Source organism: Hippocampus comes, unplaced genomic scaffold, assembly GCF_001891065.2.
Source record: "Hippocampus comes isolate QL1 unplaced genomic scaffold, H_comes_QL1_v1.1 scaffold299, whole genome shotgun sequence".
NCBI classification, from domain to species: Eukaryota; Metazoa; Chordata; class Actinopteri; order Syngnathiformes; family Syngnathidae; genus Hippocampus; species Hippocampus comes.
Genome location: NW_017805694.1, coordinates 621944 through 644443, shown reverse-complemented (window position 1 = coordinate 644443; position 22500 = coordinate 621944). Strand labels below are relative to the sequence as shown.

Sequence of the window (22500 nt, the reverse complement as noted above, 5' to 3'; positions counted from 1 at the left end):
ATGCTTCTCCAACAAGGCCATCTCCAGGTGTCCTTTCATCTCATTCAGATCCGATTTGGATTCATCTTGAGATGCGGAAAAGTTTGCTGAAACGACCTAAACCGACACAGAACAACTTGAGGGAAGGGCAAAAAACACCGTGAAGGATCCATTTGGAATATATACGATGTCATTTGAAATATTGGTTTAAAAAAAAACATTGGACGTGCATGCTTTTTATTGGATAAGAAAAAGGCACTGGATTTTCAGTGGCCTCTTTCAGCGAAGTGCCGCAGGTTTCACTCTCATTCTCCTTCAACTGAGACTTTTTTATAACCTCGGCGCAGCCGTGTGAGTTTGTGTGTTCCGTTTCGCACCTCCTCGCTGGATTCTGCATCCGACATGTCGGGCGACTCCGACAGATCCACGATATCATCCCGCCTGTGGCCCCAATTCCGGATCCGTTCCAGGCGCCGCCGCATGGTTGAGCCTCGTGAAACGCGGCCCGACCGACGACGCCACCCCGTGCCGCAGCTTGCCGTCTCCCTGGATTGCACTGACTTCTGCAGGGGGCAGAGAAAAAAAAAATCACTTAGGGTACGTAATAAGGGAGCGACGTGATAGGGTTTTGTAGCTAAATGTTTCCTGTGAGGTGTTCTGCAGGGTTCTATTCTTGAGCCTCTTCTGCATCCATGTTTGCCTCCGTTTAAGAGGTACGAGCATCTATCTCACGGTCGCTTTGTTGGCTTCGCCTGTCTTGGCGGTTTTCTACGAACCAAACACGAACAAATGCGGGACGTGGCCACAATCGGGTGTTTTCACAGCATTCGGGTCTTCCATCAATCCACAAATGTATTCACCACAACAGGGCAGGAGAAAGGGTTACGGACTATGATCAGTGAGCGCGCGTGCCGATTATTTTGGCTTTCCAAGCCCAAGACAGGAGGTGCACGTGCCCGGTTATGATTGACAGGTGACAACGTTTTTTGTTGGAGCCGTTCCCAATAGTTTGGTCGCCAGTTACACACTAATAAACTGGATTGTGGCGGAGCAAAAGGGTACCTCATAGTGTGGCCGCTGAAGGTGTCAGACAGCCAATCGCGTTCGAGCTCCCCGAAGACGGGACACACCTGAACTGAAGAATGTTGCTCACGAGCGAACAAGTTGCGTCTGCAAAGCAAACTTGTTTGAAAGCTCCGCAACGGCACTCCGATGAAGTTCCAAGCCGACCGCGACGCTCTCGAGCCGGCGGTTGCTTCGTCCGAGGCGAGACAATCGGTTGTGGAAGAAGTTTAGAAAACCAAGCGCAAAAACTGCCGTTTGACTTGTTTTGTTGGCAACCCTCACGCCAGCTCGTAGGCGTGGCTACGCTCTTAAAAGTGGGGAACGTCATCGTGTGAGATTCTTAAGGAGCTCGTTTTACTTTACTCGTTTTTAAACTCTGGTAACGTGGAGTGATACGATTTATGAGTGATGAATTTGAAATACGTTTGAATTATTTTTAATGAGCAGAATCGTTTTAATTTTGAGCCAATAGGTGGCGGCAATGAATAGCTCATGTTGTTGTCATCCACCAATCAGGAGGAGGAAGACGGCGAGGTGGCAAGAAAAGACGGAAGTGAACTTTTTGCCGTATGCGGAGCAACTTTTCTGACCGTTTTCGTATTTTCTCTGGTGTCAAGAGTGAGTGGGGGTTAACTGTTTCATTCGCATGTATTTTTAACCTGCCTTCGCCGGCAAAGAGTCGACAGGGCGGCGGAGATGGTCTCCACCGTCGCGAACGTTGACGTGAGACAGGTAAAAAGCCTCCAGAACGTCATGTGACCAAACTACACCTGGAGGAAAAGAACAATAAACATTGGACTAATCGTTCTGTACAAAGGTGAAGGGGAAACGGAATTCCACTATAGTGCATGCAGTCAGAAGAAATCGGCGTTAATTGTAGTCTGCTTGTTGAGCTGATATATTGTCAATAGAAAAAGTATTGGGCAAGTGATACGATTTCTTTTCATTCGATGTCTGCCTTCATTTCCATATTTACACACACGCGCACTCAAAGGGGCAAAAGGAGTCGAAAGTCAAACACAAACGCACGCACACACGCACGAAGGACTTCCTATTTTTTACAACTCCATTTTAAAAGTTTAAATGCCCTCATGAATTAAGTAAAGCGTCCTCGAGTCCCTTGAAAGGGTTTATTCACCCAAGTTGTAAGTGCCACATGATTTCAAAAGTCCTCTTGTATTATTTATTGACAAATTGTGCCCCCCCCCCAAAAAAAACGTGTAATATTAAAAAGAAATATGAATAAATATGTCCAAAAATAAAACGTCATCTTCTGGCGTTTTATGATGCAACCCTCTTGAAAACACGTAATGGTAACAAAGACACAAACAAACTAATAAATAATATGTAGTTTATTGTGCTTTAAAAAAAAAGTCATTCTCATGATTAAAACCTAAACTACCGTGTCTGCAGAAAGATGCCGAGCAAGCACTGGTGGTGGCCATCTCGTGCTCGGCCGTGCTGGAGGATGCCGACGACAGCGAAGTGCACCGTCTGGGCGTGGCCTTTCCACTGCTGCAGGTGCAAGAACAACCAACGATGGGGCGCACGGAGTTGACATGCTGAAAAAGAAAAGGATTTTTTTTTTTTTTTTTTAGGCACTGCAGAGTGTGAATCGGCATCTGGTGGAAGCAAATTCTACCGAGTCGTTGCTTTTTGACGTGCTTCTCATCACCACCGACGAGCGACAGCAGCGGCAGAGCGCTCGCATCGTCAGCAGCACCAAACATTACGGTAGGTCTTGGGTGGGGGGAGTCAACGCACACATCCATCAACCATCAACCCGTTATCTGATCCGCTTTATGTTTCTAATCGCTCTAAAAAAAGCAGATGATTTGAGTTGGGAAGATAATGATTGTTGTCGTTGACTTGCTGCGCGGAACTCGCAGGTCTGGAAGTGAGCCGTTTCTGCTTTTCGGATCGGGAGGACTTTGTGGAGAGTTTACTTGAAAATCAAGTGCAGCTGTTCCTGTCGACAGAGCCGGAGGAAGTGGCGTTGGTGTGGCAAAGAGGTGCGTTGTCCCAATGGTGGCGCCAGAGGGCTGCACCGCAGACACCACCATGTGGAGTGACAAAACAGCAGGGGGAAAAAAACGGACCTGGAAATAAAAAAAGAATCAAATGACAGATACACGAGTTAAAGTCAGCAAAATGATCTGCCGATAAAACGGGTGACTTTGACTTTGTTAAAACAAGTCAACCCACCACCGATGTCTGAAGTGGTGCATTTGTACAACCTGCGCTTCAAAGAATTATGATACTCGATTCAACTTGAAAAGTTCTTCTCAGCTTGCTCGAAAGCAGAAATAAAATCCCAATCAATTATTATACCTCCCTGCGTGAATGAGCAAACGTCACGAAAAAAAATCTGATTGCATTTTTCAAAATGCTGTTGAAAAGAGCACAGGTGGCAAAATACGTTTTGCTAAAGTTCGATGAAAAGAAACGAAAATGGCTTTTATGAAAAGCAAAATATTTTCATTCCACACTCATGATGAATTTATTAAAAAATATTCAGTTACACATTTTGTTTGACTTGAATCATGTAAATATTTGTAATGGATGAAATTATTGAAAAGGTTGGGGGAAAAAAGGTGAATATATCCGAAATGTAGCCAACTTAAGAATAGATACAAAAAGGACCTTCTGTTCAAATTGGATTTTTCCAACCTGAAAATGACTTTTGTATTTTACAAACTCAAAGCGCACCGATAACCAAACGCGTCCGAAAGTTGCGCCTTGGCCGAGCTCTGACTTTGCGCTGGCGACGGCCGCTCACGTGTTGCAGGCGTCCTGTCGTCGCTGCTGGGCCATCAAACTTGGTCCAGCCCGTCGAAGCAACTCAGAGTTTTGCTGTGCGGAGATGATGTCATCGCCACAGCAGCCACCAAGTCCGCGCAGGTACCGACACGCGAACTCATCTTCTGAAAACCACACGAGTTCAGAGTTCACCGATGTACCAGTTCTTCTTCGGAAAATGCACGTGTCAGACCTTTTCCTCGGTGCGCCCTCCCCCAGCGCTTCTGGTCACAGCTCGGCGCCATGCGAAGGCGTTTCGGCGTCCTGGGCAGTCCCGTCAGCGTGGCGGTGATGACGGCGCACGGCGGGCGTCGACGCTTCGGCGACGCCTTGGCGACGCTTCGCTCCTGTGGCCTGAACGCCGACGAGGCCCACTGCCTCGCCGGCGCCCCCCGCGGACCCATCCTGGAACTGCTCAGGCCTCACGTCCTACTCGGCGGCAGCGGCTTGCGCTGACGTCGCACCGCCTTCGAATGACGGCAGCGTTGCTTTTTGGACAGACAAGCGAGAATGTTTCTGAATGTGCTGATGGCCGCTTGATGTTGCCATGAATGTACCGCACGCGTTAGCGTGTTCGTCGTATGCAATTAATTGAGTCATACTCTCATGTAACAAAGTCCTCAAACTTTTCCAAAACATGTTTTCAAAATGGTGCAAATGTAGTAATATAAAGTTGAATAAAAAAAAATAAAAGCATGAAAAGAAACTTGGTTTGACTTTGACCGTCAAAATATAAAAGAGCGCAGGTGCATCGAGGCACACGAGACAGTCGTCTCCGAACGAAGCCCGTGACGTTCGCGACCTCGCAGGCCACGTGAGGTGGTTCGCGTCGCGCATGCGTGAGCGCGCGCGTCTACTCGCCCAAGTTGCCGAAGGAAGGCCGCCGCCGCGGCGCCGCTCGTAAGCGGCTTTCATTGTGTCATTTGGCCCCGGTGCCCTCGGCGGCCTGCGGGGCGGGCGGACGGACTCGGAGCCAAACGCAGCCGCCAACGAGGGGGGCAGAAACGATTTTTTTTTTTTTTTTTTTGCCTCAAAATGTTCCTTTTCAGCAACGCCGGCGGATCTTGAAGGACTTCGGTTTATCCTCCACCGAGAGCGCTTTGCGGACCTTCTTATTTGGTTTGGTTTGGTTTGGTTTTGTTTCCGGCGGCGCCGTCCCTCATGAGAGCCCGGGGCCGGGGCCAGGGGGGGGCGCAGCAGAGGAGCCGCCGAGGACGGAGATGACGGACAACGCCGCCCCCGGGGGGTCGCCGTCTCCCTCGGCGCGGGGGCACAACGTGGCCGCTCTGGTGCTGGGCGTGCTGCTGATCGCGGTGATCGTGGGAGGCAACGCGCTGGTGTGCGTCAGCGTGCTGACCGAGAAAGCCCTCAAGACCACCACAAACTACTTCATCGTCAGCCTGGCGGTGGCCGACCTGCTGCTGGCCGTGCTGGTGCTGCCCCTCTTCGTCTACTCCGAGGTCTTGTCTCATTTACGCTCACCAAAGCCATTCATTGGATTTGGTACCAAAATTGAAAAAACTGAGAACGAGAGATTTTTATGTGAGTTGTAGGCGGAGGGGAAATGTGAAATAACTTCGACGCTTGTTTGTGTCCGGATGTTTGACGCTCATATATCATGAGGGGTGTTGAAAGTCAAAGCCTTGCTTTGGAGACGGGCAAACTAATCTAATTTCAGGCCACGAGGTAGTCAATTGAGTGTTCTAGGCGCTGTTGTCAAGATGGTCCAGAAAGTCCCGATTTTGAACAGGAATGATGTCAAGAAGTCATTTGAAAGGCAGCCGATGGGCCATTTCGGGACATGCTGCGTGCGGCGCCGATCCAGTGAATGCTCTGTTGGCTCGACAATGTCTTTCTAAATCATGTTCAACGCATGTGCAAAAAAAAAAAAAAAAAATTTCAATTTGAGGAAAACTCATCATTTTCCGTATGCTCGTTGGAAAGTCATTTTTTTGGCTGCTGTACCCAATGGAGTGGCCAGTTAGTGGCAGGTGTGCGTTGCATCGTCGTCACCTTGCTTGCGTGCGCGTGTTGCAGTTCCAGGACGGCGTGTGGACGCTGAGCACGGGCGTGTGCGACGGCCTGATGAGCATGGACGTCATGCTGTGCACCGCCTCCATCTTTAACCTGTGCGCCATCAGCGTCGACAGGTACGCCCACCTCGCGATTCCACTGACCCCACTTTGGATTTTGCCACACACGAGCCATTGTCTGGACCAATTTTTTTTTTTGTTGCATTGACTTGCGAGTTTGCCGTCAAAGTAAACATAAAAAATTCTTTGGCTCGTTTTGGTGAATCTGAATACTGACGATGGACAACTGAAGCTTCATGAAGCAACTTGTGATCGTTTTCGACTCCTCGAGATGGCACTCTTGGTTGACAGATGGAGTGGAATTGTAACACATTTCCATTGCACTCACCTTTCCATTTAAACCGGGAGCACAATCTGGAGGAGTCTCACAAGTGCTTCATGAAGCTTCGCTTTCCCGCCAGCAGTGAACGAGCTCGGTCCCGCTGGTGAACTTCGCCGTGTGTTTCGGCGGCAGGTTCATCGCGGTGCTGATCCCGCTCAACTACAACCGCAAGCACGTGGACCTGCGGCAGGCCGTCCTGCTGTCGGCCACGTGGCTCCTGGCCTTGGCGGTGGCCTCCCCCGTCATGCTGGGCGTCAACCAGGTGGCGGGTCGGCGCCCCGGCGAGTGCAAGCTGGAGAACGCCGACTACGTGCTCTACTCGTCCGTGTGCTCCTTCTTCATCCCGTGTCCCGTCATGCTGCTGCTCTACTGCGGGATGTTCCGCGGCCTGCGGCGCTGGGAGGAGGCGCGCAAGGCCAAGCTGAGGAACAGCATCCAGGCCTGCCGCAAGCTGCGGCAGGCTAACGCCGAGGCCGCCGCCTCGCTCCCGCCCTTGGCCGGCCTGCCGCCGCTTTTGCCGCCCGTCATCGAGCGGGAACCGGCCGACCAAGCCGCCGCCGCCGCCGCCGCTCCCCCGTCCTCGGGACGAGCGCCGACGGTCAGCTTCGCCGATGTCAAGTTCAACCCCCAACCTCGGCGCAGGAGCAGGGCCAAGATCAACACCCGCGAGAGGAAGGCCATGAAGGTGCTGCCTGTGGTCGTAGGTACGCAGCAATCAACCTGCTTTCGGAGGTTGATTGCAACAGAGGCGGGACAGCTTTTGCGTGGAAAAGCCCCTGTCACAGCAGCCCATTTCCCAGATTCAGAGTCCGAGATTAACAGTGGCCCGATGGCCCGTGGCCTCCACGCGGCTCAAGTTTACTGATGCTGGCCCAACCAAATTTCATCCATAAATGCGATATTCTTGTCTTTTCAAATCTAATACTCAACACGAGTTGTACCCATAAAACCGATCACCCAGCTTTGCTCTTTTCACCCCTGCTACACACGTGAGATCGCCTGCATTTAATGCACGGTGCAGCCGTGTTTCAAACCAGGCTCGGTTGCTGCTTGTGTCGCCACTCAAAAGGCTTCATGTCGGGCCCTGCAGAGTTGAAGATAAAGTCAACCCGGCGGTTTGCTTTTTCTTCTGAGGTCGCATCGGAGGCGGCGTGAAAGCCGTCCCAGAAGCGGGACGGCGTTTGTGTGGCGAGCAATTTTCACACTGCCGGTCGAGGCGACAGTACCTCGTCCGTGTCCTTGCGCCATCTTTACTGCCTTTGCGTGTTCAGGCGGCGGAACAAATCAGCGGGAAAAGTTGCGCCTATTAATAGCGGCTAGCGCAGCGCTAATGCGTAGAAGTGCTTCCCTTTAGCATGCGGCGGCTAATCCTGCACCGCCTTAATCCTGAAAGCCAATTACAGCGTGTAAACTGCTCAGATGCGAGGGCCAGCGTGAAATGTTCCTTCAACGCACAAGAGTTTGTGTTTGTGTCAAAAGCCCCTTTCACACTGCGAGTAAAAATGGCCGCATTTTGCAAATTCAACGTTTTGAACACCCGACACTCACTCACTTGGAACGCTCTGTTGCGTCCAAGGTGCACATTTGGAATTCCTTTTGGCAACTAACGCCTACAAGCAAATGTTTACAGCGATCCCTCGACTTGCAAGGGACCCGACATGAGATTTCCGAGTTCTTTATTGCTTCGCGTTGCCAGTAAAAATTCGACCGCGGATGCAAATGTTGACCTACATTTACTTTGTAGCTTCCTGTCAAACCAAACACGACAAATGACGTATGGTATCGAACCAAACCAAACCGCAATTTTGCTTGATCAAAGTCCGCTTGCGAACGCATGTTGGGGAACGCCATAGATGGGCGAAGGAAAGCAACTGTGACGCTGAGGTGAGGGCGCGACGTAACGCCATGATATTTGCCCGTGTCTAACTGACCCTTTTTTTTTTCTTGGGGGTGTGGGGGGGTCTCAGGCGTGTTCCTGTTGTGCTGGACGCCGTTCTTCGTGCTGCACATCGTGCGCGCTCGCTGCCAGGCGTGCGACATCCCGCCGGCCGTCATGAGCGTGGCCACGTGGCTGGGCTACGTCAACAGCGCACTCAATCCCGTCATCTACACCGCCTTCAACGCAGAGTTCCGCCGCTTTTTCAAAAACTTCCTGCGCCGCGGCTGCTGCTGCTGCTCCTCCCGCCGCGGCGCCGCATGAACCCGCTCGCTCTTTGTTGCTGTCGTGGTTTGCTCGGCGCGCCATAGACGGGAACTTTTTTTTTTCAAAGTCAGTCTCATCTTTTCACAATAAAAGCTTTCAACGCAAACTTTTTTATTTTTGTATGTGATTTTATTTCATGATGGATTTTTTTTTTTTTAGGAATGGGACCGAATGCCAAAATGAAAGAAATATCAACCATTTCTTTATTTCATGACATGTCAATGGAATTTCCACATTATTGATTGGAATTGTCAAGAAATTGTTTGACTTTTTACAAATTATTTCAGAGCATCTGTACTTATTTAACTCAACATCTGATTTCATTTTTCTTTTTTTTTTTTTTGCCCAAAAGGAAATAGATGGGCAAAAAAAAAAAAAAAAAAAAAAAAGAGTTCAAATAAGAATCAAAAAAATGAATTGATTTCATGGTCCATGAATTACATTTTAAAATATGAACTACCAACTCAATAATCATTTGTTGACTGTATATGAAAACATATCTAACAATGAAATCATTGAGATTGAAGAGGTCAAATGAATTTTGAATTCATAGACAACTTCATCGACAACTTCAACCGAGTTTGAGTGAATCAATTCATACTTTGAATTGGCTTTGTGTCAATTTTATCTTGGCACCAGACAATGACAACAATATATATATATATATTGTGTGTGTATAGACACACACACACACACACACACATATATAATATGCAAAACACGAGTGCGGAAAACTTGCAAACATGAAGATGATCAAGAAAGGCCTCCACTCCAAAGAAAAATATTCTCTGTTTTTGTCTCGTGAGTTTTTCTCTCGTGATGGTGAGGAAGGATTCAAGTGGGCGGGTCCAGCCACGCCCTCTCACTTCACTTTGTCCATGCCAAGGGCCGCCATTGGCTCGTCCTCCGGGGCGGCCCCGCCTCCTCCTGATTGGAAGCAGCTGTTCTGATGATCTCTCCAGTCCTGCAAGGGTGAAACGGAAATGTCCTCATATGTCATCGTTCATACTCAAATGTGAAAACAACAAACCAGTGCACACTGACGTCAACTTGGAACGTGCGTCTGCCCCGCACACTCACCTTCCTCTGGCAGAAAGTGGAGCAGTAGTTGACTTTCCGGCAGCCCGTGCACTCGCTGAGGGCCACGCGGCCGCAGTTCTCGCACATCTGCTGAAAAGACCACACGAACGTGCCGTTTCAATCTTCACCCATGTATGGCAGCGCATTGGGAATGAAGACATGTCCAAAAATGTACGTTAAGGACAGCGTGTGATGTATCTTATACGGTGAATCATTTCTGGCTCGCCACATGCGCAGCATGTGCAAGTCGCAAGTCTTCCTCATGATTTTAGGCCAACGGTCTCGACCTGGGGTCTTCAACTGGACAGTGGTTTGAAATTGGAGCGGCAAATTTGGTGCCGTTGTCCAATCCGGCATCTTTCATCTTTGGCGGCTGGCTCAAGTCAAGCCTCTGCTTTCCCAAGAGCACTTTGAAACAGTCGTTCGTGCCTTCGTCACATCCCGGCCAGATTACTGTCATGCACTTGACTTTGGAGTCAGACAATCCTCCATCACGCATCTCCAGTTGCTCCAGATCGCTGCTGCTCGTCTCTTGACCGGTACTCGTTAAGAGAGAGCACGTAATTCCTACTCTGGCGTGTCTTCACTGGCTCCAAAAATACGTTTTAGAGTGCTTTTGAAGATGTTCTTATTTGTTTTCAAATCTTGAAACGGCCTGGCCCCACCTTCCCCCTCGGAGGTGCCTCGGGTCTCCACGAGACCAGACGCGAGTAGATGTTGCGAGGACTAAGCGGAGGCTTTTCCGTTGCCGCTCCTTCTCTTTGGAATGAATGTTGGGCAAGCCCCTTCGCTGGCCATCTTACAAACTCGTCTTCAAGCTCATTTTTATTCATGGCTTTGGACTCGGCATGAGACTTGAGTTTGAGTTTGGAAAACTTACATTGAGGATGACCTCAGCGATGTCGGTGCTCCGTTTGGCTTGTGTGTCGTCCGGCGGCGTCTGGAATGTTATCTGGTTCTGGAAGGACTGACTGACAGCACACTGAACACAAACACACACGCAGTCAACGAGGTGGCGGCCCTTCACATGGGTACGCGCATGCCGATAATCCAACCAAACTGGAGGATTTGTGGGGAACTGCTCAGAGAGCAGGGGGGCTGGGGAGGATCGACATTGTGATTTTATTCTGTGATGTGAGTTGTGAGTGGTGCCGGGAAAACGAAGCTTCATGAAGCACTTGTGATATCTTTTGAATCCTCTAGATGGTGCTCTTGGTTTGAATACAAAGGTTCGTGCAATGGAAAGGTTTTAAAATTCCATTCCATCTTTAAACCGAGAGCGCCATCACGAGGAGTCAAAAGTGCTTCATGAAGCTTCGGTTGTTGCAAGTGATTATTTGGCGGTGTTGTGGGCCTCAGCCTTACCTCCTTGTGCCCTTTATTGTCCCTTTTGGCCTGCTCGATCAAGGCTTTGAGCTGCTGCGCGTTGCTCATGAGGGTGTTGGCCATCTCCTCCAGGCCCTGCCAGGCGTCGGCGGGGCCGCCGCTCAAGAGAGGCGGACCCACTGCCAAGGTGGCCCCCGCCACAGGCCCCACCTCCAGAGTGCCCACCAGCGACGGCGAAGGGGACGCCACCGCCATCTTGGCTTGGGGGCACAGCGCCAACGCCGGTAAGGCCGTCAACACTGATGGCACGGGAGAGAAGTCATTCGGGCCTCGCTCAACGCCGACGCGTCCCTTCGTGTTCTAGGCATAGGGCTGCTATGACCGATTATTTTAACAATCGATTAATCTGTCAATTAAAAGATTCGTCGGATAGTACAGACAACCACGCCCCCCCCCCAAAAAAAAAATGGCACCGTCATCAGAGTGAATCGTATCATCGTCGGAATTCACCGTATTGTAATTAAAGTGAATTGTGCAAGAAAAAAAGAATTGTGTTGCACGTCGGGTGAAACATCATTCGAGAGTGAATCATATCCTAAATCACAATTGGGGGTAATCGTATTGGCACTCGAAGGCGCAGTATTGCATCGGGAGTGAAGTGCATCGTAATCAGAGCGAATCGCATCCTATAAGGCACAGGTGTCAAAGTTAAGGCCCGGGGGCCAGATCCGGCCCGCCACATCATTTTATGTGGCCCGCGAAAGCAACTCAAGCATGTCAACTTTCATGATGCTTGCTCAAGTCTGAACCAAAATTTCAAATTGTCACCTCAAATCCTTGACAACAATATTTAAACAAGCCATTATTCCTGACTTCTGATTTCAAAACAAGCTATCTATCAATTTGTTGTTCGCTGTGTCTGTCATATGTGGAGGTGGCTCAACATTTGGTTTAACAAAATTCACAGTCATAATGGCCCTCGCAGGGAAACCGAAACTCCAAAGTGGCCCGCGACAAAAATGAGTTGAACCCCGCTGCTAGAAGGGAATCGTACCGCAGTTGGAGTCAATCGCAATGCACGGCATCGTATTTGAAGGGATCCGTATGCTCATTGGAATGTGTGGCGCGCTAATCAGAGCACCTGCCGTGTCCGCGTAGACTTCGCTCTGCGCCGAGGCGTCCGAGATAATGGCGGCGGCGGCGGCGGCCGTGTCGCTGCTGGGCGAGCGCTCGAAAGACAACGTCCCCGACGGGGCGATCTGACCCATCGGTGACACCGTGACTGCAAGAGGAGAGAAAAAAAAACATCACACATCTTTGCATGACCTGAAGTGACTTCATGGAGGACGTTTCAGCGCGCAACGAACACACCCCTTCACTGACGACCTTTAGGCATATGAAGGCCACCCCCCCCACCCCCACAATCGATGAGAATTGTTCAGCAAGTGTCTATTCCCGGACCGAATTTTGGTCCCAGGGCGTCCCTGGACATCGGTCATGTGACTCACATGTGGTCCCTGGGCTCAGCGTGATATTTTTGCTGGCAGGGACGTCCTTTTTGGCGGGAACAGCCGACGTTTCCGTCTCCTTCCGCCTTCGCTTGTACGGGACGAAGAGCCGCACTGGGCCGTTCTGTTGAACACCGACATCATATTGGGTGGCAGCAGGAGACAACACTTTTGGAGATTTTTATTTTCCCCTCAAAGAATACCATTGTGATGTTCTCGGCTTCCAAGGAGTCTCCATCCTGAGAACAACAAATACACAATTAGCCATATCAGCTCGCAGAACCACAACATGCAGTCAATCGTCTCATATCAAATCAGAATTGGCCCAAATCATGTGGTCACTGAATGACTTGCATCGTATTGCGACTCGATCAGACAATTGGAGCGACTCACATCGCAATAGGAATGAATCGTTCTGTGAGTGCAACGAATCGCAACACGGGAGTGAATCACGTCATCATTGGAAGGAGCCAAACCCTGATCGGAGTGAATCATGCAACATCGAAGCAGCACCAGAATCGGCGGCGCCTCACCAGGACCATGTCGTCACAGCAGGCCGCGCACGTACACGAGGCGGCGTGAGGGTTGAGGATGCGGTCCTGCGCGCAGACACACGAGATCCGGGTATAAGGCGGCAGCGCTCGGGGCCGCGCGCGGGCGGACGGACGGACGGACACAGACGTGTCGGGACCTGTATGAGGCAGAGCAGAGGCCTCCCTCCGTAGCGGATGCTCCTCTTCCAGTCTTTGCTGCTGGCGCGACCCGCCAGAGCCTCAAACTCGGTGGGTGTCAACCACCGCTGATCGTGTTTGATGCAGCGACCTTTACCGCCTCAACACACAAAGCGCAAATGTTACGCAAAATTCAAAGTGGACAACGGAAAACACTTCATCCTGTCAGGCTGGAGGGTGATCTTTAAATTGCACTCGCATTTCACGTATCACAAGGACCAGTGGTATCGGTTACTTGGTATCGGCGCATACTCAGCAGTTTGAGTACTCGTATTGGTATCGGTCTGAAAAACATCACATTGTGGGAACGTGACCCAAGATTCTGGAAAAATGGCACAACATTGTGGGCGCACAAAATGTTACTGGTGGTGACTCACAATATTGCGTCGACATCCCATCGTGTATTCATGTAGCATACGCACAAGGTAGCCTTGCATGTGCAGCGTGTCTAACGCGTCTGCCATTTTGTGTTATGTCCCAAGATGTTTGCGGCGTGCGCCCCGGAGGTTGCGTTTCATCCCCACCAAGTGCGGAGTTTTGCTCTATTCTTTTGTTTTCTCTTGCCACGGTGTTGAGCCGAACAGTCACGGCTCCACGTCCGGCGACGCGACACGCACGCGTCACGCAGCGGCTGGTGCGCTCACCGGAGCCCAGGCGGCTTTTGTAGAGGACGCCGCTGCTGTTGCGGCATCGCACCGGCAGCTCGTTGTTGTATACCGACGGGTCCCAGTTGTACTTGGAGGCGGGCTCTTTGTCCTGGGGAGGAGCCGGCGGAGTGGGTGGAGTCGCCAGGCCTGAGCGGTCAAACAGGGGGAGCCCGTCACACACGTACGCACGCACACACAGAAAAAGATGCACGCACACATGTAATGACACACAAAAACATGCAGAGAACAATGCGCATGCACGCACACACTCACACAAAAATGTACAGACACGCAATGATACACATTTTGTATTGTACATTGATACTTGAAGACACACAGAAAGATGCATGTCCACACACGTGCACACACAAAGACTGCAACATACAGACACAGGCAGAGCTGGACACGCAAAGGGGAGACGATACACACGCCGGCACAGATCCAAAGAGGCGCACGTGCACACAGAGCGCGACGTGCGCGTTTACCAGTCGAGATGGCGGACGCAGACTTGAGTCGGTCTTGCTGTCCAACTGTCGTGTCGGTGTGGACCACGATGAGGGTGGTCTTCTGGCCGCTCAGACCCTCGGCCAGCTCCAGGGGGCTCCTTCCGCTCTGTCAGGAGCAAACAGAAATACACACACACGTATGACTGAATGTGTGTGTCCCACAGGGCTCAATTCTGGGGCCTCCGCTGTTCTGACGGGATCTGCTCCCTTTGGGTTCCATCTTAAGGAAACCTGGCATTTCCTTCCGCTGCTATGCAGATGACTGTCAGATCGATGTCCCGCTGAGCAAAAAAAAGAGGCTTTCTCATTGAGGCCCCTTGTATCCGGTCTGGAGAAAATCTCAAGACCTGGATGGGACTGGATTTCTTGAATGTCAATGAAATGAAGACAGAAGTGAGAGTGTTTGGTTCCAGCGGCCCTTGTCCATCCCATCCTGTGGACCTGGGCCCCCTGGCTCCTTATCTTAAGCCAACAGTCTCCAACTTGGGTCTTCAACAGGACAGTGGTTTGAAATTGGACGTTGGGGCAATCCCCCTGCCTACCCAGCTTTCAAGCTTGTCTTTTGACCCAGTATGAGACTTGATTTGGAATTGGAGTGTTTTTGTGCTTTCTACTGTGTTAATTATAAATTTGTTTGATGGTTTGTTGTTACATAAATTCTTTTCGCCCCATGTACGGCACTTTGTATGCCGAGGGGGTTGTTTTCAAGTGCTTGAGAAAGACACTTGAGTTGAGTCTAGGGCGTGTATACTGTACGTGTGTTTAGCTGTACCAACACGTGTTCCGGAAGGTTTTCCACCGCATCCACCGGGGTGGTGAAAACGTTGTCGTCTGCAGCCTGAACGTCTTCCACCGCCACCGTGGAGACCTCTGCGCCGGGACATAAGCAGAATCAAAACCACTTGCCTAATTGATCCACACAACCGCTGGTGTTCTTATGGGTGGGGGGGGGGCAGGGGTCACCCACTCCGCCTGAATCTGGTGTGCTGGAGGAGGGAGAACATCTCAAACCAGCAGGATAGTGGCCCTCCAGGAACGGAGTTGGTGACCCCTGCTTATCCAAGATATCACATGAAAATCATGATTTCATCTAGCCGGTAGTCACCAGACAACTTGAAAAGAGGGATGCATTTAATGCATCAATGCTTGTCTTCATGGGAGAAATTCAATTATAGTTCAAAGTTAAACATTTTCATTCAGTGCGGGAACAGTTCGGTCAAGCTACTTTGTTGTTGTTGTTGTTGTGTAGCCAAAGCATTCATCTGGATTGAATCACATTGAATTACTCTCGAGCTCATGAAACGTTGAACTGAGGCGCTCTGGTCTTGGTCGCGGGTTTTTGATGATACATGTAACGGAGTGAACTGCAAGGTTAAAATTGTTTCTCAAATAAGTGAACGGGATTCGGTTCATCAACGTTGGGGCAAACACATCATGACGGCACTCGCTTGTGGTGAATCTTCATTCAGTCACATTTGTCATTGCTGCCCATTCATGATGAAATGTCCAGACAAGTTCATTCGTTCTCTTCATTTCTTTTGCAGAACGAACGTTCTGATATTGCAGCTCGTTTGGCTTTTATCGAGCGAGTGGAAACACGGAGGCACTTGTTAATGCGTGAATCCAGATTGGAACTGCAATTAATATTTACGCCGCCGAGCCATAGCCGTGACGAAAACGGGAAAATCAATCAACTCCGTATTTGAGGATTTCGGGTCGCTTTACTACTTTACTTGGGCAAGTAGTATGAGTACACAACAGGAAAAAAAGCACTTGCTTGCTGTAAATCTTGAGTAAGCACATTCACTATCGATGTCGACGGACTGCAGATATCACGAAATATGAAATTAGGTCAACACAATCTCAGTGGTTGATAACTGCAGGTAAGAGACTCGCCGCAAATTCCCAAAATTCCAAATTACCGAATGAAGAAACAGAGTTCAGTTTGGCAATTTTTGGAGAGCAGCGGAAACACGACACGTCAGCAGCATTTTCTTGCGGTAAATCGTGATTGAACACATTTTCGAATGATGCCGACCAACTAAAAATTCAGCGGATACGGATAAGGATAAACTCCTTGTGGGTGCTCGGCGACATTAGGAGACAAGGTTGGTGCAAAGTTAAAATGACCAAATAGACAATCTGAGTTTTGTGGGGAAAATTTCGATGAATCTTGATTGAAGCTCTTGATTCTTTATGCCGGTGGACTGCAGTTATATCACGAAACATAAAAATGAGCGCACTCCTTCTCAAGTCAAAACGATCAGACGGCGTACGATCACCGTAATACTTAAATGACGGGAAAAGTAAACGGGGTCCGGAGACACTTTTACCAACAAGATTGCTTGTTTAGAAATGCTTTACAGGACATTAGCAATAATAGACGCAATCCATTTTCTTGTGATGCCTAGTGTACAATTGTTTTGAGAAGCGGTACTGATCCCGACGAACTGCAAATACCACGAAATACGGATAAGAACAAGCTCTTTGTGAGAAGCAGGAAGTGGGGCAATTTTTGACTTTTAGCGCCACTCGGCGGCGCTAGGATGCGGCCTGCCCTGCCAGCTAGCTCGGAGCTCGCCGCCTTGCCTGCGAAAGCCGACTCGGCGTCGTCGGGATTCGGCATCGCTTCGGCCCCCATGTCGATGTTTTCCGGCGCCGCCATGACGGCCATCGTGGAGACTTCGGCGTCCGACTCGGTATCCGAGCCCGCCCGCCTGCGGGGTTCGTCCAACCCGAGCGCCTTCGTCGCCGATTCCGCTTCGTCCATTCCTCCGGCGAAAGACACGACGAGAGCCGAAATCGACCGAAGAGCCACGGGGAACGCCGAGGAAGGACTCGGGAGTCGGTCGGGAATGAGCTCACTTCATTTGAAGGAAAAATGAAACGACGACGACGTTTTCTTCGAAGCGATGCCAAGGCCACCGCAGAGAGAAAACGCCGCCTCGCGGTTTGTTTTTCCACAAGTCCCCCTCAACGAGTCGCCGGAAAAAGCCGAGCGAGGCCGAAGAGAATGGATCGTTTCCCGAATGAAACGCCAGTTTCCGCTTCGCGTTACCATGAAACACACACTGGATGCATCTTATTCTGAAATTCCCCAATGACTAGGGAAAAATAGTAAATACTGGTATTGTACTAATAAGAATGTAAATCATGTCAATAAAACGTGACTTTTAAAAAATAATAACATTCAGGGTCATCAAAATTATTTGAAATTAATATGCATTTTTTCATTTTTAAGCGCACATCATATGAGTGACACATTCACTGTGGGCCCATTGATTTCAACCCTGTACAGTATATATCATGCACATTTTAACCATTTATTTGCAAAAAGAGTCAACACAAAAGCGGAATGGAATTGAAAAGCCAGTTGACAAGCTACAAACATCGATACAAACTAAAAAGGTAGAATAAATATGCAGCAATCAGTCTTTTGCCAACTGCAGAACAGGAACATTTACATTGAAGATGTCACTAAGTATTTTACAAACTCTATAGTCAACTGTAATGTCATTAGGAAATTTAACTGTACACAACCACTAGAATTTAACCAAAACGAATCCGCATTTCTTCAATCTGGATGCCCCCCCCCCCAAAAAAAACAACGTCTTTCGGTTCCCAGCTGCTGCTCACGCACTCTTTGCTGCTCCCTGCAGATCGCTTCCATGGCTCGCCTTGTTTTGTTTCTTTTTTTTTCCCCTCCCCTCAACTGTTTCCTTCCCGTGCAGTCTTGTGGTCGTGTGCGGCGGGAGCGGCCGAGAGATGGCGAGCGGCTCAGCGTTGCATCCTGGTGACGACGTAGTAGAGCACGCAGAAGAAGACCACCAGGCCGATGGTGACATAGCACATGATGCGGCGGTTGTCGCGTCCCGAGCGCATCATGTTGGAGAAGCGCTTGGCGCTGCCGCCCAGCAGGCTCGTGTTGCTCAGAAAGTTGGAGTCCTGGCGGGAGCGGCAAGTATGTCAAAATGCGCCGCCGCTTTCCCACTTTGACGGACACAATCGGTTTGAACTCACCATGGCGTCCAAGTAGTCGTTCTGATCGTCGGCCTCTCTGTCAATGTCGTACGCCAGCTGTCAGAGAAGGCTCCACACGCTTAGCCACTATCTTGCTTACTCAAAATTAACATTTCACATTGCAGTTATGGTGACCCAAAATGAGAGCGGTTAAAGTGGGGGGTGGGGGGGCTTGTCTCGGGTTGCACAATTAATTGTGATCACAATTTGGCAGCCACAATTAAACGAATCAGTCGGCCATTCTAACATTTGAAACGCCACTTGCTGCACATTGTGTTCAGCGCTTCCTCAACCAGCAGTCAACCGACCACCAGGGGGCGAAGCGTGGCTCAATCTTCATTAAACCATCCATCCGACCACGACTTCACAGGTGTCGAACTCTAAGGCCCTCGGGCCAGATCCGGCCCGCCACATTTTATGTGGCCCGCGAAAGCAAACCAAGGAGGCGAACTTCCATGATGCTTGCTTTTATCTGTGCCATCATTTCAAATTTTCATGCCTAATAAATAATGCTGAGATATTGAAAACATTTTCTTGTTATAACAGTAACTTCGACAACGGTTGAACAAACTGTCAAAACTAGTTATCCATTAATTCTGTACTGTTTATGTCATACTGCAGTATCTGGACAAGTGATATTTAATAAAAGTTACCCCCCCCGCCCCCTGATACTAATCAGGTAATTATTTAGAGACCTATTTTTTACGTTAACGCGAGTCATCTTGTTCTTAAGAGTAGCCTAATTTGAAGACAGTGTGGCTACGCACTTGTGACGGTGACACGGCTGATTTACTTACAGATTTGAGTCGGGAGACTTTGGTGGCCAAGTTGTCAGCCAGACGCTTGTTCTCGACGTCCAGCATGTCCTCCACCGAGCCATGCCCTGCAGGGATAAACACGTCGCAGCTTCTATGACACAGTACTTCATCGTGTGACACACACGACATCAGATGCCTCCACGTTGCCTGGCGTACGTTTAATTTAAAGGGACAACTCTTAGGTTCAAAAAGCACCACGAACACTTCGCCAGATGGAAAAACAAACGCGTCAATTTCGAGTCTTGTTTTACGGCGACCTACGTGGCAACTGTATTTCTACTATTTATTTTTTTAGATGCAAATGATCGTAAATCCAAACTTAAAAGCACGGTGAGGTGTACTTATGAACGTGATTCTTTTCCCGATTCGGACGTGTCAAAACAAATACAGGATCTACCTCGGTTCCAGTCCGCCGCCATGTTGGCGAATGACGTCATACGGAAGCAATCGTGATTGGACAAGGAGCGCAAACCAGAAGTGCCGGTGGTGATTTCAGTTTAAGAGTTCCCGGTCTCTTTTGAGCTTACTTTTAAAATATTCATCCATCCATTATCCTTATTTTTAGTTGTGTGTGTTTTTAATGCACTGCATGTTTGCACGTGGTTGAGAGGAAAGAAATGTCAACTGTGCTGTATGTTGTAGTATAAAGAGCACATTTGACAATAAAGTTGACTTTGAACTTTGATGTGTGCGGTTCATCCTCACGAGAGTCGCGGGCGTACTACCAGCCAATCGCAGGGCACACATAGAAAGCAACCATTCACTCCAGCAGTCACACTTTCAGACAATCGAGTGTCCAATTACCATGCAAACTCCACACAGGAAGCCCGCATCTGCACTGAGGCAGATCTGGAAAGACCGTCTGTGATGTAATGTGAAGTGAGCGCTAATTATATTGCATGGAGTGCGCCAAAAGAAGGCCTTTAGGTTGACATTTTGCCGTCACATTTACAAAAAGATGGTATTACAGTATTGCGAAGTGTGGTCACTCTGCGGCACCGAAGTTGCGCGTGCTTCAAAATGCACCCGCTTTAAACTAGGATTGTTGCAGTCTCTCAGTACACCGCTAGATGGCACTAATGTCTATAAAGTGTACCTTGTTCACATCGCTATAACGCGGGATGTCCACTAGAGGGCTCTCGAGGCCACGTGCTTCATGGCTATTGAGGGGAAATGGTTCATAAAAATATTGGTAAGATCAATAATTTGATGCACAATGCATTTTTCAAATGTACCAAATGATTGACGAATTATGTTTGCAATTAAAACGATAATGACATTAAAATATTATATTTTACCTCTATTAAAACAAATTTCTGCCTCATTTTGGTAAAACTAATACTATTCTAACTTTTGATTTCACCTCATTTACCAATGACCAGGCCAATTGGTTGTTTTAAAAATGAAATTAGGTCCGTGAGTACAAAAGCCCACCACTTCCTCAGAATCCAAAAGTGAATTTATAACAATTATCCCATCATAACGATGAGTGTGTTGAAATCACACTTGATGAAAACTCCCAAATTTGTGTGTAAAACTGACAAATGCTATTCATTTAAAACAAATATCCCTTGAATTAAAAAAAAAACGTGCGCATAAAAATGCAGTCTAAATATTCAATTCAAAGAGATGTTTTAATGACTAAAAAAGGACCATAAATGTATCATTTCAAGTTATGTGGACATTCCATATATAAAAATGAAACCATGAATGAATGACAGTGAATATATGTTCAATGACGAAAGATGTTTTTCTATTTCCTTTCAAATTTTGGAATTCAAATAAGAAGATAATGGAACATTTTCCTTCCTTGTGACTGTGAAAACCATGACCTAAGTTCCATTTCTTTCTTTACAAAAACTCACACGACATACAATGAAGACACCAACCAACCTGGCCGCCTACAAACACGAGGTCACAGATCCATCACGTTAATATCTAAGCGAGATTTTTATGATTAACAAGTCACCTTCTGCTAAAGCACACCTGCGAGAGTTCATGGCTCGTCACGCAAAAACTGTTTCTGCCTGGCTCCCCGCCCATCAGGTGGCCATTTCCTTTTTTTTTTTTGCTTCCTTCAGAGCGACGTTTCCAAGCTGTGCAGGGGGCTCCCGGGACAGGGCGGCACCCCCCCGCAATTGGCCGAGATCAAACCCGCGGCCCTGGCCTGAGGGGTCTGCTGGTCCTTGAGGTGCGCGGCTGGCAGTAGGGGACGCTCCCGCTCCGGGGGGGCGGCGCCGGGGGCGTTGTTGGCGACCGCCACCGAGTTGCGCTTGGTGGGCGCTTCGTCCTCGACCTCCAGTTCGTCAATGAGGGGGATGTGAGGCTCCGAGTCGTCGATGCGGAACTCGGGGTGGCTCATGAAGTTGTGGATGGAGCTGCGCAACTCGGGGGTCTCCAGGTTCTCGTACGGGGACACGCTGTCGCGGAAGGCGTTCACCACGCGGATCTGGAAAGACCGTCAAACGCCATATTTGAATATCAGACAGAGGCGTCATTAAAATGGCAAGGAGATTTGATTTTAGCGTATGCTTGACCTTGTACGGATTAGTCGCGCCTTCAGAGAGGCGTAACCTGACATGGACACCCCCAAAGATGGACTGTACACGAGTGATGGAAAAATGAAGCTTCATGAAGCACATGTAATCGATGAAGCACGCTTGGTTTGAAGATGCAGTGGAATTTTAATGCTTTTCCTTTGCACGCACCTTTATATTTAAACCAAACGCAGCACCTAGAGGAGTCCAAAAAGTGCTTCATGAAGATTTGTTTTCCCATCACTCCTCTACCTAGGGCCGGTGGTTAAGGTCGTCTTCAGAAGCCGTACAAAGAAGATTGTCAGCCAAAACCAGGCTGGGCCCGAAATACTTCCTGCTTTCACTCTTCTTCTTTCAAATGTACGCAGTGTCAAATGTGCTAATGTATTGCCATCTGGTGGCAGAGAGTGGAATTACATTACCACAACATAATTTTGACCGTCCTGTCAAACTTTGACGTACACAAAAAAAAAAAAAAAAAAAAATTTCATGCTTATCCTCTCACTGGACTTTTGTTTGCCAACTTTGTCGCGCTTTCTTTTCATTCCCCGAAAACCTTTGGCAGGAAGGAAGGAAGGAAGCAAGGAAGGGAGGGAGGGTGACCTGCGTCTGTATGCGCTGCAGGCCTCTGCACCACAGCACTTGGCCCCTCCTGAGCTCCATCTCGGCGTGGTCGATCTCGTCGGGATCCTTCATCTCCTCCAGCTCCTCCTCGGGGATCTCCTCCTGCTTGGTGCCGTGGCCCGCCGTCTTCAGGAACTTCAGCCAGCGGGTGGGCACGCTGGACACCAGCTGGGAGTGGAGAAAGGGGCAAAGGGCGCTCAGCCGGCGGCGTTCGGCGGGGGCGCCGCCGCCGCCGCCCGGGG

At 49.2% G+C, this 22500-nt stretch overlaps 6 protein-coding genes across 11 annotated transcripts in view; 2 read left to right on the top strand and 4 right to left on the bottom strand.

Moving 5' to 3' along the window:
- Positions 1-1196, bottom strand: part of LOC109522997 (GRAM domain-containing protein 4-like) — a 6561-nt gene extending 5365 nt beyond the window's left edge. Inside the window, exons 1-3 of the mRNA XM_019881829.1 lie at positions 1110-1196; positions 357-542; positions 1-96 (exon numbers count right to left, since the gene is read on the bottom strand). The exon at positions 1-96 is cut by the window's left edge and continues 7 nt beyond it. Of these exons, the coding sequence (XP_019737388.1) occupies positions 1-96; positions 357-461 (201 nt within the window). The 5' untranslated portion in view covers positions 462-542; positions 1110-1196. The remainder of the gene's footprint in view (positions 97-356; positions 543-1109) is intronic.
- LOC109522995 (cytosolic 5'-nucleotidase 1A) lies at positions 1111-4382 on the top strand. Of its 2 annotated transcripts, none has more exons than XM_019881827.1 (6): positions 1111-1283; positions 2458-2565; positions 2643-2778; positions 2934-3056; positions 3833-3945; positions 4063-4382. In XM_019881827.1, the coding sequence occupies exons 1-6, from the start codon at positions 1122-1124 to the stop codon at positions 4297-4299; spliced, it is 879 nt and encodes a 292-aa protein (XP_019737386.1). In that variant the 5' UTR covers positions 1111-1121; the 3' UTR covers positions 4300-4382. The 2 variants fall into 2 exon arrangements, with proteins under 2 accessions (XP_019737386.1, XP_019737387.1); XM_019881828.1 differs by lacking the exon at positions 1111-1283 and adding an exon at positions 1469-1776.
- A 287-nt stretch (positions 4383-4669) lies between these two features.
- LOC109522924 (D(4) dopamine receptor) lies at positions 4670-8559 on the top strand. Its single transcript, XM_019881753.1, has 4 exons — positions 4670-5303; positions 5881-5993; positions 6391-6962; positions 8226-8559. Exons 1-4 carry the CDS (start codon positions 5064-5066, stop codon positions 8456-8458), a joined length of 1158 nt encoding a protein of 385 aa, XP_019737312.1. The 5' UTR covers positions 4670-5063; the 3' UTR covers positions 8459-8559.
- A 712-nt stretch (positions 8560-9271) lies between these two features.
- deaf1 (DEAF1 transcription factor) lies at positions 9272-17145 on the bottom strand. 5 transcript variants are annotated; one of them, XM_019881849.1, is made up of 14 exons: positions 16901-17145; positions 16849-16870; positions 15032-15129; positions 14239-14365; positions 13751-13900; positions 13067-13206; positions 12909-12974; positions 12579-12614; positions 12376-12499; positions 12009-12149; positions 10907-11166; positions 10422-10523; positions 9542-9631; positions 9272-9425 (listed from the first exon to the last, which is right to left on the bottom strand). In XM_019881849.1, the coding sequence occupies exons 1-14, from the start codon at positions 17027-17029 to the stop codon at positions 9324-9326; spliced, it is 1587 nt and encodes a 528-aa protein (XP_019737408.1). In that variant the 5' UTR covers positions 17030-17145; the 3' UTR covers positions 9272-9323. The 5 variants fall into 5 exon arrangements, with proteins under 5 accessions (XP_019737408.1, XP_019737405.1, XP_019737406.1 ...); XM_019881846.1 differs by having other exon boundaries at positions 16849-17145; XM_019881847.1 differs by having other exon boundaries at positions 9542-9628; positions 16849-17145.
- Positions 17146-17568: 423 nt separating this feature from the next.
- bet1l (Bet1 golgi vesicular membrane trafficking protein-like) lies at positions 17569-19597 on the bottom strand. Its single transcript, XM_019881749.1, has 4 exons — positions 19495-19597; positions 19077-19162; positions 18280-18336; positions 17569-18204 (listed from the first exon to the last, which is right to left on the bottom strand). The coding sequence occupies exons 1-4, from the start codon at positions 19532-19534 to the stop codon at positions 18037-18039; spliced, it is 351 nt and encodes a 116-aa protein (XP_019737308.1). The 5' UTR covers positions 19535-19597; the 3' UTR covers positions 17569-18036.
- Positions 19598-20712: 1115 nt separating this feature from the next.
- The window catches only part of LOC109522916 (plasma membrane calcium-transporting ATPase 1-like), a 16176-nt gene continuing 14388 nt past the window's right edge, over positions 20713-22500 (bottom strand). Inside the window, exons 19-20 of the mRNA XM_019881746.1 lie at positions 22238-22430; positions 20713-21546 (exon numbers count right to left, since the gene is read on the bottom strand). Of these exons, the coding sequence (XP_019737305.1) occupies positions 21175-21546; positions 22238-22430 (565 nt within the window). The 3' untranslated portion in view covers positions 20713-21174. The remainder of the gene's footprint in view (positions 21547-22237; positions 22431-22500) is intronic.

What these genes read in the sequence shown, in the direction of transcription:
- LOC109522995 (XM_019881827.1), top strand. Translation starts at nt 1,122, where the DNA reads ATGTTGCTCACGAGCGAACAAGTTGCGTCTGCAAAGCAAACTTGTTTG. An exon ending in TGGCCTTTCCACTGCTGCAG is followed by an intron (nt 2,566 to 2,642) that starts GTGCAAGAACAA and finishes TTTTTTTTTTAG; the next exon opens with GCACTGCAGAGTGTGAATCG. An exon ending in GGCGTTGGTGTGGCAAAGAG is followed by an intron (nt 3,057 to 3,832) that starts GTGCGTTGTCCC and finishes CACGTGTTGCAG; the next exon opens with GCGTCCTGTCGTCGCTGCTG.
- LOC109522924 (XM_019881753.1), top strand. Translation starts at nt 5,064, where the DNA reads ATGACGGACAACGCCGCCCCCGGGGGGTCGCCGTCTCCCTCGGCGCGG. An exon ending in TGCGCCATCAGCGTCGACAG is followed by an intron (nt 5,994 to 6,390) that starts GTACGCCCACCT and finishes TTTCGGCGGCAG; the next exon opens with GTTCATCGCGGTGCTGATCC. An exon ending in GGTGCTGCCTGTGGTCGTAG is followed by an intron (nt 6,963 to 8,225) that starts GTACGCAGCAAT and finishes GGGGGGTCTCAG; the next exon opens with GCGTGTTCCTGTTGTGCTGG.
- deaf1 (XM_019881846.1), bottom strand. Translation starts at nt 17,029, where the DNA reads ATGGACGAAGCGGAATCGGCGACGAAGGCGCTCGGGTTGGACGAACCC. An exon ending in TCGCTGAGGTCATCCTCAAT is followed by an intron (nt 9,632 to 10,421) that starts GTAAGTTTTCCA and finishes TGGTCTTTTCAG; the next exon opens with CAGATGTGCGAGAACTGCGG. An exon ending in CCACTTTCTGCCAGAGGAAG is followed by an intron (nt 9,426 to 9,541) that starts GTGAGTGTGCGG and finishes TCACCCTTGCAG; the next exon opens with GACTGGAGAGATCATCAGAA.
- bet1l (XM_019881749.1), bottom strand. Translation starts at nt 19,534, where the DNA reads ATGACGTCATTCGCCAACATGGCGGCGGACTGGAACCGAG. An exon ending in GGCGGCGGACTGGAACCGAG is followed by an intron (nt 19,163 to 19,494) that starts GTAGATCCTGTA and finishes TTATCCCTGCAG; the next exon opens with GGCATGGCTCGGTGGAGGAC. An exon ending in AAGTCTCCCGACTCAAATCT is followed by an intron (nt 18,337 to 19,076) that starts GTAAGTAAATCA and finishes CTTCTCTGACAG; the next exon opens with CTGGCGTACGACATTGACAG.